The sequence below is a fragment of the Ictalurus punctatus genome, chromosome 17 (assembly GCF_001660625.3).
Source record: "Ictalurus punctatus breed USDA103 chromosome 17, Coco_2.0, whole genome shotgun sequence".
Lineage (NCBI taxonomy): Eukaryota > Metazoa > Chordata > Actinopteri > Siluriformes > Ictaluridae > Ictalurus > Ictalurus punctatus.
In genome coordinates, this window is record NC_030432.2 from 2943837 (window position 1) to 2958624 (window position 14788).

The window sequence follows — 14788 nt, forward strand, 5'->3', positions numbered from 1 at the left end:
GAGCGTTCAGTCATCCAGCGTTCAGTCGTCCAGCGTTCAGTCGTCCAGCGTTCAGTCATCGAGCGTTCAGTCGTCCAGCGTTCAGTCGTCCAGCGTTCAGCCTTCCAGCGTTCAGTCATCCAGCATATAATCATCCAGCATACAATCATCCAGCGTACAATCATCCAGTGTACAGTCATCCAGCGTTCAGTCATCCAGCATTCAGTCATCCAGCATACAATCACCTAGTGATCAGTCATCCAGCATTCAGTCATCCAGCATACAATCATCCAGTGTTCAGTCGTCCAGCATACAATCATCCAGTGTTCAGTCATCCAGCATACAGTCAATCAGTGTTCAGTCATCCAGTGTACAGTCATCCAGCGTTCAGTCATCCAGTGTTCAGTCATCCAGTGTTCAGTCATCCAGCATACAATCACCTAATGTTCAGTCATCCAGCATTCAGTCATCCAGCATACAATCATCCAGCATACAATCATCCAGCATACAATCATCCAGCATACAATCATCCAGCATACTGTTGGCTCAAATTTAGCCTATTACCCAAAAACACTTAAAATTCAACTTAGAAGCCAATACTCACATCTACCTCTGAGCCCAGTTGGAGATAGAAAAAAATACAGCAGCCGTGAGTGAGAAGAAGCAAGGGTCCAGCTTTATTGTTCCATTCCACCACACGAGATCCACACCGATGAGAATTCTCAGAAGTGATCCCCCTACCCTGAGCTTAAGCTCCAGTATTTATACTGTATTTACACACTAAATAACCCATATGTTTCAAGAAGACTATGATCTCACTACCAATAGGGTTAAAAAAGAGCTCATTTACCTTACTCCTATGTTCCAGAAAAGGGCTATTTCACTTACACATAGAATTGAAACCAGGGGTTTTAATTTACACATAAAATCAGAACCTAGGGATTTCTAATAACCCAGAAAATAAAAACCCTGAGTTTTTAGTTACTCAGAGGATCAGAAACCAGAGTTTTCAGTTACCCAGAGAATAGAAAGTGGAGGAGACTAAACAACCTAATGGGACCTTGGTCTTATCGTTATCTCGAGGGGGGGCAGTTTGACCCAGCCACCCTTATAACTGGCTCTCTTCATGGTTCTCTTAAAATTAAGGCCTTCCTTGCGAGACGAGAATCTTCACCATCTGAATCATGAGTAAGTTATATTTTCCTGTATTTCTAGTTTATATTTTATTTTCAGATTTACTCTATATCTTTTATTATATATACTGCTTGAAAAAAACGGTTTACTGTACTTCCTACTTCTTAATAGCATTTTAAAGAGTATATAAAGAGTATAAAGAATAAAGAATATAAAGAGTATATATATATATATATATATATATATATATATATATATATATATATATATATATATATATATTATTAAAAGACATTACCCTTATAATATCTTAATATTCCTTTTTATTATTCTTATAAAGTCTGTGTATGTGTGTGAGAGAGATTGTGTGTGTGTGCGTTATGTCTACTTGCCCGCCGTTGACTGTACGAGGGTGTGTGTGTGTGTGTGTTTTAGCACTTCTCAGCTCGTACACTTCTTTCGACTTTTTGACTAACAACCCATAGTGTATTACTCTTAAAGATCTTTAAAGTGTTTTTCCAATTTATCCACATCTGACTAATACCGCTTCTGTATGTCTCGGTGCCGGTGCCCGTCGTCAGTCCCTTCTCTCTCCGTTACTGGACCTGGATCTGGATCTGGATCTGGACACTCATTACCAGCTTGTGCATCTCACGGCTGATATCATGATGCTACTTAACTATCTTCGCAGCACCCCCTCTAGGAATGGAGATCCGGGGTTCCCCCCTCTTCTTCGGTACAGAATCTGCCCCGTGAACGTGCGTGTTGACGCCTCTACACAGTCAGACCCAGAACCCCCCTCCAGCTTCCAGTCCGAGGATGATGTCGTCTTCTCTGATCCGGGCCCCGACCATTCGTCCCTCTTCTCACCTACCAGTCCGCCCGACTCTCAGTGGTCCGTTCACTTCACCCTCGCTGATTTCCCCATGTCCCCAGGACGCACCCCATTTTCTTCCCCCTCTCGCTCTCCTCCAGACTACGCACCCACCCGTCCTGTGAATTACCAATAAAATTACATTTTTACTCATACTAAGTCTCCCTCATGTTTATTTCATGTCATTTTTATCCACAACAATACAATCACCTAGTGTTCAGTCATCCTGCATACAGTCATCCAGCATATATTCACCTAGTGTTCAGTCATCCAGCATTCAGACATCCAGTGTTCAGTCATCCAAGGTACAGTCTAGCAGCTCATTTTTAGTGGATTTAGACATACTTTTGTTCAACTGTGTTTGAGGTAATATCATTAACCAAAGTTGGCAGGTTTCAGCCAAATTTTTTCCAGAACAACCATTTCAATCTCAAAAAACACACAAAATACCAGAAATTATCCAAGGCAGGCACATTTTTTTCTTTTTTCAGCCTTTTGGATGGGAAACAATTATTTCACATACACCTATTGTATTTATGATGTACAGCCATTACCCACTCTATTACTCCCTCTTTCCCTCTCTCAATCTTTGCAACATATCTTGCAATAAACATAGGTCTGTACATCATATACACACAGCCCTGCACTTACACTTTACCTTTGTTTGCATAAATATTTTTTTCCCGATTGAATTCCGATTATATGCTATAAAACAAGATGTTGGTCCTGTTCTCTGCTCCTTTCTCAAGCACGGCAGAGTGATTCCTCAAAATGATCATTTCATCAACAGGAAGAGAGGGTTAGGAATGAGACAGAGAGAATAAGAGAGAAATAGAAAGACAGTTAGGATATATTTTATTCTGAAACAATTTGAATAAGAGTTTAAATCAATCATTTTAAATGTACACTGTCTAATGTTAAATGTGTGATGTGAAGTAATTTCACGAGTTCATTCATAAATGTGTAAAGTATAACAGCCCCCCCCCCCCCCCCCCCCAAGTTGAAAAACACTAATACACTGTGAATGCACACAATTATGCAATTCCCATCACGCACACTAGAGAGCAGCACAAAACCAGCGTCAAATTCTTCATCCTTTCCTGTGTGTTGTAAAGCAGGTTTTAAAATTCAAGTCAGAAGTGTTACCACCTATTATTATAGTATGAAATGACCATCCAACCGCCCATGAATACATCCACTCATCCATCAATTTATTCACCTGTTCATCCAATTACCCATACATCAGCCAAGCATCCATCCACCCATCATGTACTCATGGGCCCATGATTGCTTCCATCAATTCATCATCCATTCATTCATCCACATATTTATACATTTATCCACACAGCCATCTGTCCACCCACTACTTACTCAACAATCCATCCTTTTTTTCTAATCCATCCATTTATACATTCATCCACTCATCCATTCTCAGCAGTCATCTAACCAACTGTACATCCTTCCATTAATTTACCAATCTATCCAACCGTCTCACCCATTATCTACTCACCATACCACTCATGCACTCGTTAATCCACCATCCATCTATCCACTCATTTATTTTTCTATGTATCCATCCACTACCAATGCATTCATCCAACAACCTATTCATCCACCCACTTATCATCTACTCATCAATCCATGTATGAATTCACCAATCTACCATCCATCCATCATCCACCCATCCATTCACTAGTACCTCTACCCATACATCTATACACCAGTCTGCATCTATTAATACTTTAATACATCCATCTTTCCATCCATCCATCCATCAAACAATCCAAACTTACACTGATCTAGGTTGGTTATTCTGTGATCTAGCCATTTATCCACTAGTCCACCTTCTATACATCACATCCAGCATCTACTCACCAAGCCATGCAAGCATTCATTAATCCATCATACATCTATCCATTAACCATCCATCTATCTAGCCATCTATTTATCCATCAATTTATCCATTCAGTATCCTATGTACCCACAGATTCATCTCTGCATCCATCCATCATCTACTCACCAAACCATACATGGAATCAAGAATCCATCCAATCACCACTACCTCTATACACCAATACATTTATTCATCATCTACTCACCAACCCATGTCTACATGTAATATAATCTTTCCATCCATCCATCCATCCTGTCCTCAATTCATCTACATTGGTTAATCCTTGGACCTAGATATTCATCTCACCCATCATCTAGTCACCAAACCATATAAGCATTCACCGATCCATTATCCATCAATCCATCCATCTATCAGTTCATGAAACCAAATCCATAAATAGATGCATTCATCTATTTATCAACCAAACCATGCATGCATCCACCAATCCACTATCCATCATCCATCTATCCATTCATCAACCCATTCACCTATCATCTACTCATTAAACCATGCATGTATCGTCCAATCCATCAGCCATCCATTCATCAGTTCCTCTACCTATACATCTATTTATTCACAAATTCATCATACATCTGTTCATCTACCTACCCATCTATTCTACCATCATCTGCTCACCAAATAATACCTGCACCAACTAATCCTTCAATCCATCCATCCATCTGCCCATCTATTCCTGCATTCATCTAGCCAACTATGCATCCTGCCATTAATAGAACGGTTCTTCCATCTGTTCACAAAAACCACCATCTATTCACCAAACAATCGACGCATTCAATCTACCCATCTACCCATGCATGCATCCACCGATCAATCATCCATTCACCAGTACTTCCACCCATACATCTATTCATCCAACCCTGCAACCAGAAATACATGTATCCACCCATCCATCATGTACTCACCAGCCCATATCTAAATCTACTAAGCCTTCAATCTATACATTCACCAATCCATCCATTCTTGCATTCATCTCACCAACTGTGCATCCATCAATCTAGCCATCCAACCATTTATCGATCTATCCATCCATCCACCAATTCTTTCATCCACCCAACACTTACTCTAACTAGCAAACTATTCATGAATTCACCACTCTACCATCCATCCATCCATCTATCTATCTATCCATCTATCCATCCAATTCATCATCCATAAGATAAAAAAGTTTGATGATATTTAAGCTAAATGCATATTCTGTGGTCCTGTGAATGTTGTAGGCTTCTAAGAACAGACAAGTTTATTGGTTAATGAATTGAAAGGAGTCTCTTTCTCTTTCTCTCTCTCTCACCCTCTCTCACTCTCTCTCACACACACAGTCTAGACATTAGTAAGACCATCTTTATTAAACCATTTCTTATTTTATTGGTCAGTTACAAAATTGAAGCCAGATGGCGCCTAGAGGTAATATTACTGAGGCTGTAAACATACACACACACACACACACACACACACACACACACATACACACACACAGACTCATTCGTCAATGTTAGTGTCTACTACCGGGATGCTAGTCTGGTTTGATAGAAACTAAAATACAGAGGACGTCTATGAATACTTGATCCTAAATGAGGCTAAATGAAATGGACTGAAACTTATATGAGGCTACATGGCTAAATGAGGCATGAAGGCTCATGATGGTTAATGAGGCTACATTAATCTACACCCCTTCAACCATAGTCTAGAGGTTCAACAAAAATGGAGTAAAAGCAAAATGAGGTGAAGACAATTTAATATGATAATACAGCTTTACACCTCTATTTGTATGTATACAGAATCTTGCCCAGATTACCCATAAATCACAGCTACGTTGAATGCATTGATCGGATTTTATAGGCTTTCCAGTGTTACAAATTATGAGTGAATTACAAGTTATGAAGAAAGGTTTTATAAATAATTGATAGTTTCCATGAGCATTTACAAATGTACATGTAAGAGTATACATGTACATTTGTAAATGTAAAGTAAAAGTATATATCATTGAGTTCCTGTCAGGACCACCTACATGCGTGTTTCGGTGTTTCAAGGTAGAGTGTATCAATGTTTTAAGCCATTTTTAAAACCTTGATACACTCTACCTTGAAATATCATTATTAACATTTATAATCGTACAATCATTACCCATTTATTGGAACATCCATCCATTGAGGACCAGAGAGGGACTGAATTTCTGTCGGAAGGCAGAAATACATGTCGCTGAATGTCCTTAATTCATCCACATTGGTTAATCCTTGGACCTAACCATTCATCTCACCCACCCACCCTCATCTAGCCACTAAACCATTCACCAATACACCATCGATCCATCTATCAAATCATGAAACCATCTACCATCTACTTATCTACCATCCATCAATCATTCATCCACCAATCCACCATACATCTTCTATACCGCTTATCCTTCCTACAGGGTCACGGGGAAACCTGGAACCTATCCCAGGGAGCATCGGGCACAAGGTGGGGTACACCCTGGACTGGGTGCCAATCCATCACAGGGCACACTCACACACCCGTTCATACACTACTAATCAGCTTACCATGCATGTCTTTGGACTGGGGGAGGAAACCGGAGTACCCGGAGGAAACAGAAGCATAGACGGTGTGAGGCGAACGTGCTAACCACTAAGCCACCGTGCACCCCATCTACCTATCATCTACTCATTAAACTGCAAATGCACCCACCAATCCAAATTCATCATTCATCTGTTCATCCACCTATCAATTCATCCTCTTACCCATCTATTCTACCATCATCTGCTCACCATTAATACCTGCGCCAAGTAATCTTCAATCCATCTGCCCATCTATTCCTGCATTCATCTAGCCAACTGTGCATCCTGCCATTAATAGAACGGTTCTTCCATCTGTTCACAAAAACAACCATCTATTCACCAAACATTCATTCATTCATTCATCCACAAGTCCATCCATCTACCCATCATGCCTGCAACCACCAGTCAATCATCCATTCATTCACCAGTACTTCTACCCATACATCTATTCACCCACCCTTTCAACCAGATATACATTTATGTACTCACCATCTATCTATCCACCAGTCCACCCATTCCTGCATTCATCATGTTTGACAGGAAGCTGCATCATTTGAATTTCCTGAAGATCATGGGAAGAATAAAAGTAAGTTCTCCAACTCCTTGTTTATTTTCGATGATGTTTTGATACTGGCTGATGATGTCAGTGAAAGTAAATTACTAATAATTTTTTTTTTTTTTTAAATAAATAATTAAAACATCCTTTCTGTCATCATACCATTAGTCCGGATGCTAATTAACATTTTGAGTATTTGCTAATTCTATGCCATAAAATATCATTTTTTAAAAACTCGGTCGTGTTATTCATTTAAGAGCAGAATGCAGCCCGTCAGCAAAAGGAACCTCATGAGAAGGTCTTTGTAAGACGTTACAAAGGCTCAATTGTACCGCAATCGTTAAATCGCCCAGCTCACCGAGTATTTCACCTTTACCTTTCACGTAGTACAGAGAACATCGATTCACAGAGACTGGCTGTTTCATCGGGGGCATGTGGTGTTCGATGTTATGACTGTTAAGCTAACAAGAGAGTAAAATAAAGGAACTCGGTAGATGTATAACTCAAATCATTTATTACCCAACCCCACACTCCTGCCCCCTGTGTAGCACTGATAAGAACGCTGTCTCACTTCGCCTCACTTAGCATAGAGTAATCCCGTAGAGTATCAGTGGGCTTGATGCAGCCTCACAGACTCATTCTGTCTTATTTATCCTCATGTCATGTCAATGATCTGAACGTATAACCTCATTAAGCTAAACGTCATTTAATAAGATGCCTCATATAACCCAATTTAGCTAAACGTAACGTATTAATTAAACCACATGTAACCCCTTTTGATTAAACCTAACTTATCAATTAGCATTATTGTATATTTAGCTAATCCTCGCATCACATCAGATAACCTTATTTAGTTAAACCCCATTCATCAAGTAGCCTCATAATCCATCTAAACCTCATATAACCTCGTCTAGCTTAGTAATATTGTGTATTCCGCTAAACCTTACACGTCCCCAGATGACTAGCTTAATTTTCAGCTTGTGTAGTTAAACCCTACTTATCAACCAGCTTCTTTTTTAGACAAACGAAGCTGTAGTTTATGATGGACAGAATCTCGCTCAATGTGACAGAATGAGAGACTTATCCATTTAAAGATCTTATTAGAAGATCCGAGTCCAAGCACCATGTGTGAAGTTGTGTTATTTATAGTACGTAAAATGAACACACCCACACTAACGAGACCTTATTTCAAGAAGGTGATGAAGTCTGGACTGAAATCAAAATGTCTGACGCAAGTGTGTGCGTCCTCATGATTGAAACATACCCAGCTGTGGCGTTGGATGGTGGCCTGTGTGTGTGTGTTATGCCAGCTGGAGAGTAATCTCTATGCATTATCAGTGATGTCTAAGAACGTCTGGGCGGCAATTCTTAGAACTTCAAAACCACATTAGAACCTTCAGTATTTCAGATTCATAGATAATTAGTCTAATCTCGACACCCAGTCATAAATAGTCTGTACTATTGTTGGTGTTTTATCCTGACACACTATGCAGTACAACACTATGTGGTTTGGGACGTAGCCTTTCTTATTGGGTTTGACGTTCATCTCATTCTTATTCCATCTCATAACGGAAAAAAATGAAAGCACCTGTGTCCACGTGAAGCAGCTGTGCTTTCAATTCCATTTGGCAGGGAGGACCAGGAGAGACAGATAGGCTCTTTTCTTTCTGGATTTGGGAGAGGGAGGGCAACAGGTAGGATGAGAAGAGAGAGAAAAGAAAAAGAAGATATAAAGTATAATACATTCACCCACCACTTTATTCATCGATTCATCCATATAACCATCTATAAATCCACCAATCCCATCCATTTACCCATTTATTGACCCATTCATCCATTCAGGGACTGGATTTGCTGGAAGGAAGGAGTATAATGAAATGCAGGATAGGTTTTAGGTCAGCCACATTCGTCCTTTCCAATCAAAGTTCAAGACCACAAGTAGGCAAGATCTTGTCGAGAACGAGTTCAAATGAACATAAGAGCAAGGCCGAGATGAAGTTTTAACTAGAATTTAACTAGTACGTGTCAAAATGTTTGGGCGGAAGTACTGTATATACAGTACATCTGTATTATTATAATTGCTTTAGTGTAGGTAGGGTGATTCCTTGCCCTCAACACCTCAGGGTCACCAGTTCCTGAGCTCAGGTGACTCTCTGGGTTCTCTGGTTTCGACTCACCTTGACAGTAGGTAAGATTGGTGAATTTAAACTGTCAACTGAGACCTTGTAGTGTTGAAGAAGCTTCGTAAAAGTCATCCTAAAGATGACTATGATGGGTACAAAAAAAGGTCAGGTTGTACCCTGCCAGGATTATGGTTACTGAGATCCAACCCTGGAGCCAAGCCATGGGTGCGGTTCCTGAAGTGACCAGGCCTCCTACCCAGGTTCAGCCCCAAATGATGGCATGGAGCCATTGGGTTTTGGTGCAATACTAGTATGGCAGCAAGCATGGATTGGGCAGCCTTAGACGCACTAGATCCTTGGCATGGAAGCTTGCATTGGGGATGTTGGATGTCACTTCGTCGGTGACGAAGCAGTCCGAGTTAGTATGAAAGATGGAATGGTATGGACTGGATATGGATTGCTCTCCTCAATAGAGTGAGAATCTCAACAATACAGGAGAACCTTGGAGTACAGCTGTTGGTCCTTACATTCAAAAGAAAGCCAGTTGAGGCAGCTTGAACACCTTACAAAGGCACCCCAGGTCGGCTCTAACTAGAGTATCAGCAAGAGAGAGACAATATCAGGCATGCCCCACTCAACAGAAAGCCCAGGGTACACCTAGAACCTCTGGAAGGATTATATCATACAGTTGGCTTGGGAACATTATGGAATCCCCCAAGAGGAGGTAGGATCTGTGGCTGGGGATAGGGAAGTCTAGAACAGTTGTTTTCAAAGTGGGGGCCGCCCCCTTGGAGTCCGCCAGGGGGCGCCCGGGGGGCCTCAACAATTTGGTGTGAAAAATAAATTCTCACTCTCGGACAACCACACACAATCAATTCCTAATGTAATGTAATGTAAAGATGCAAGATGTAATTATTAATAAAAAAAAGGGGGGGATATATTCAGAAGTCTGTATTTTTAACGTGTTTTAAAGACATCTTGCAAAAGGAGGCCTCGGTCAAATGTTAATGCCATTTGGGGGGCCTTACCCTGGAAACGTTTGGGAGCCACTGGTCTAGGCTAACCTTCTCAGCATGTTGCCACTACAAGCATGCACCAGAAAAAAGCGGAATGAATCAATGAATCACTGATCTAACAGAGCAATGCTATTTTGATAATTAGAACATAGAGTAGGATTTCTTTGAACAATTTCAGACATAGTTAGGAAAAAGAACAATTCCTGGTCAGAATATTTGAAACTTTATACAGTTTTGGAGGAAAAATTGAGTTGTATCCAGCTGAGAGCCAAAGAGTCTATAAGAGGCAGCTCTTAGTGGTGAACTGAGCCGAATGATCTGACTCACTGAAAAGAATCGGTGTGTTTTTTGAACCAGAAGACACACGCTGTCTCCATGTTTATCCGGTCAGACAGCGCCATCAATTCTGTCTCCTCTCCCGACTGAAGGACGCCAAAGTGTGTGCGTGTGTGTCATTTGTATTCGTCTGAAGAGCTGCGTCGTTAATTAAACTCAACATCTCATTATTCATATTCCCATCCCTGAAGGTCTTTCCTTTAAAACTCACACACACACACAGAGACAGAGAGAGTCTGTAGTTTGCCACATATATATATTATACATATTGACACACACATGCAGACTTTGAATGTGTGTGTCTCTCTACAGTAAATGATTTTTCCCCCCAATGGTTAACAGTAAATCATTTCTCTACATTGTGTGTGTATGTGATTGGGTCACATGACGTCTGACTATTGACAAATCTGTTGATCATGGTTGACCTTTCACTTGATCTTTCGGCCTCATCAATTGGGTCTGTTTGTGGTCAAACACACACACACACACACACACACACACACACACACACACACACACACACACACACACTTACTTTCTATCCAGTTACACTGACACACTCATATCTCTCTGTTTTATGGATGAAACTGTCTCTAGACTTTGGACAGGTTATAACGCAAGTGATAACAGGAAGTAACTTGTTTTGCAGACGTTCCACAACACTAAATGTAGCCATAAACAGATCAAAAGTATGCCGTTTCTTTCTTTAATAAATAACATTGTACTGACTGGCAGAGTGCTGTGCTATATGAGGAATAAAACACTTCAGAATAGGAAGTTCATAGGAAAATTCATTTCATCACACCACCAAGTGACTGATTATTTTCCTGTAACAGCGCGACCCCAATCCTTACGTAACACAGTAAATCACGTGTCCAATCACTTTACATTCAACATTTAATAACATGTAAACAATAAAACATTGCGCACACACACACACAGCAAATAAATAACAGCGATACAGTCGATGATGTAATGAGAAATGGATGATTAACATTTGTATAATTTGTACGTTCTTAATCTAATTTTCCCATCATTATTAAACAAAACAAACACGTTCCTGTTGATTCAGAAATGATAAGTGAATGTGTGAATAATGGAGAGAGAGAGAGAGAGTGAGAGAGAGAGAGAGAGAGACAGAGAGAGAGAGAGAGAGAGAGAGAGAGAGAGAGAGATGTTCAGGTTGCTCTATAAGGTTGCTGATGTGTGAAGTGTTTCAAGTCAGTTGCTATGGATACGAATGCACAGTTGCTTTTTTTATAACACATGGCGACTGTATACACACACACACACACACACACACACACACACACAGATGGCTGTATATAATAGTGTGTGTGTGTGTGTGTGTGTGTGTGTGTGTGTGAGGTGGGGACGAGGAGTATTTCAAGGGATGAAGGGTGTTGGTGAAGTGAGGATAGAGTGACTTAGGGCCTCAAGCAGGCAGAGCAGGGCGGGCTGCGTCCCGAATCCAGTTTAGGGGAGATGTTCATGCCGTCCGTCTGGAGCAGTTCTGTGTCACTGGCCATGATGTGTCTCAGTAGACAGGTAACAGCTTCATCTATATTAATGTTCTCCTAAATAGAGGGGGGGGGGGGGGGGGGGGGATTGGGTTGGACGGAGGGGACAGAGAGAATCTTCACACCCAGTTTCACAACCAGGGAGTGTGATTGATATGCTAATAAATATTCATGACTTGCTTCATCTGCATATTCATTACTTGGTGACTCAGCAGGAAGTGAGAGAGAGAGAGAGAGAGAGAGAGAGTTAGAGAGAGAGAGAGAGAGAGAGAGAGAGACAGAGAGGAGATGAAGAGAGAAAAGGAATGTGTAATGAAATAAGAAAATAAACAGCACAAAATAAAATTATCTAAAAAGTTTTTTATAAACAAAGAAGAAAGGTAAAGTAAAAACTTAAATATAAAATTAAAAAGTAAGAAATTAAAATGTATTTTAAAAAGTAAAATCAAATTTAGAAAGAAAAGTTAATTTTTTTAATGAAAGAGAAATAAGAAAAAGAAAAGAAAAAGAAAGAAAGAAGGCAGGGAAAATAATTAAAAATAAATAAATAAATAAATAAATAAATGGAAATAAAAGTTTGAAAAAATGAAAAAAGTAAAAAAAAAAATTATTATTTTTTTTTTTTTTACAAATAAGTGGGAAAAAAGGCAAATAAGACTAAAATTAAAAGAAAGAAAGAAAAAATTAAAAAGGTGGGGGAAACGAGGCAAAGAACAGACCGAAAGAAATAAACCCAAAATGAAACGAAATCGCACAAAAGAATACATAATTAAATTATAAAAAAAATGTAAAAAAGAAAAAACAAACAAAATAAACGGTAAAAAATCAAATAATCAAAAAAGTGATTTTAAAAAGAAAGAAGAAAGAGTGAAAAATATAATAAATAAATATCTTTTTTTGAATAGAAAGAAATAAGCGTTAGTAATGCACACAGGTGAGAACGGGTTGCAGTTCTAAGTTGCAGGCCGTTACTATGACGACAGACTGCACCACTCACGATCATGTCGTCTCACCCGCGTTCAGACTCGGTACCTTGGCTGACGTCTCGAACCAGTTGATGAAGCCGTGCTCTCGGCAGAACTGCTCCATTCGCCCGTAGTTTTTGGCGAAGGTGTCGTCTCTGTCCTGGTCGCATTTGTTTGCGAGCAGCACGGCGGCGACCCGTTTCCCGCCCGACGCGCTCACCTTGTCGTCTAGATCCTCCTTCCACTTCCTCACCGCCTCGAATGTGCACGACCGCGCCACGTCGAAAACCACGAAGGCGCCGAGGGCGTCACGGTAATACACACGCGTCATGTTGCCAAAACGTTCCTGACCTGCGGAGAGACAGAACGCGGGAGACTGGGCCCTTAAATAGCGTAAAGTCCCGTAGAAAGCCACTAGAAAAGTGGAACGTAGCCTACTAGCTAGTTCGCTACTTCACTGATTAGCAGCTAGCATAAACCGAGTCACTGCTAATTTTCAGAATATTTTCAATTAAACCGCTACATCCTTAAACTTAAGATGTTCTCCAGAGAACGCCAACTAGTCCTGCATTGTTGAGTTTGGAACCAAACCTGTTCTTGGGAGAGTTTTTATTTTCTTCTCATGAGAAATCATTGTCACGTGACCATCACGTGAACGTTTTTGTTTTGTTTTTTAACCCACCACCCCAAAACCTGGCTGCCTTTTGCTAGGAGGTTCAGCCACAGATAGAGCCGAATGGAACAAGAAGATACCGAGCTAAACATTTGGAACACAGCCCAAACCTGCTGTTTTGCACTGTGCATGAGAAATCTCTCTCACGTGAGCATCACACGCAGGAACTTCTGGCTTTGTCTGACGTGAGATTTGGGGGAATTAGAGTCACATGCTGCGACGGAGAACCACGTGAGTGGAAATCTTTTCTTTTAAAAAACAATCCACATCAGTTCAAACCTAATGATAAGCTTAAACCGTCAGATATCTTCAAGAGTCAAGTGTTTATAATAAGTGTGTGTGTGTGTGTGTGTGTGTGTGTGTAAAATCTCACCTGCGATGTCCCACAGCTGCAGCCGGATCGTGTCCTGATCCAGGTTGAGCACTTTGAGGGCGAAGTCCACTCCGATGGTGGCCCGGTAGTTAGCGGAGAAGTGCTGGTGCACGTAGCGCTTGATGATGCTCGTCTTCCCGACGCCGAGGTCTCCGATCACCAGGACCTTATAGCGATGCTCCCTCCGCTGCATGGCGAGCAACGAATGAGACGGAGCCGCTCGAGCCCTTCGCAGAGTTTTCCCATAAGCGAGGATTTAGGGATTAGGGATCGCTCGGCCAGATCCCAAATCAATCGAGAACCCTCCTAGCGTAAACAGGGTCTCAAACGGTACCTTAAGGGACCGTCGTAGTGAGCCCTATGTAGTGGATGCATGTTAGAATTGAGGTAGAGAATGCCAAAATGTGGAGATATGTACACACAAAGCCATCCATAATTATCAGCACCCTGCGTAATATATTAATAAAGAGGGGGGGGGGACCAAAAAACACCCAAACCACAAATGAGGCAAAAGTATTGGCACCCCCACGGACTCACTCACTTTTAGTAACCGTGTCATACTGATCCAGGTGGACCGTTCCGTTATATATATTTATACTGTATTTAAGTAATTAAAATGTAATAGTTAGTTAATTACATTTAGGGGGGGGGGGGGGGGCTCTATATGAAAGATCTCTAAAGTGGAAGTAGTTCACGTGTAGTAAAAGTAATACTTAATACATTTGCAGTACTTTCTCCTCCTCAACTAAGGCCTCAGGCTACATTTAAGTCT

The 14788-nt window shown here is 40.7% G+C and overlaps 1 protein-coding gene across 2 annotated transcripts; it reads right to left on the minus strand.

The window, feature by feature from the left end:
* Window positions 1–11065: 11065 nt before the first annotated feature.
* rab38a (RAB38a, member RAS oncogene family) lies at window positions 11066–14209 on the minus strand. 2 transcript variants are annotated; one of them, XM_017491483.3, is made up of 3 exons: window positions 14017–14209; window positions 13038–13321; window positions 11066–12062 (listed from the first exon to the last, which is right to left on the minus strand). In XM_017491483.3, the coding sequence occupies exons 1-3, from the start codon at window positions 14207–14209 to the stop codon at window positions 11913–11915; spliced, it is 627 nt and encodes a 208-aa protein (XP_017346972.1). In that variant the 3' UTR covers window positions 11066–11912. The 2 variants fall into 2 exon arrangements, with proteins under 2 accessions (XP_017346972.1, XP_017346974.1); XM_017491485.2 differs by having other exon boundaries at window positions 11920–12062; window positions 13019–13321.
* Window positions 14210–14788: the final 579 nt, after the last annotated feature.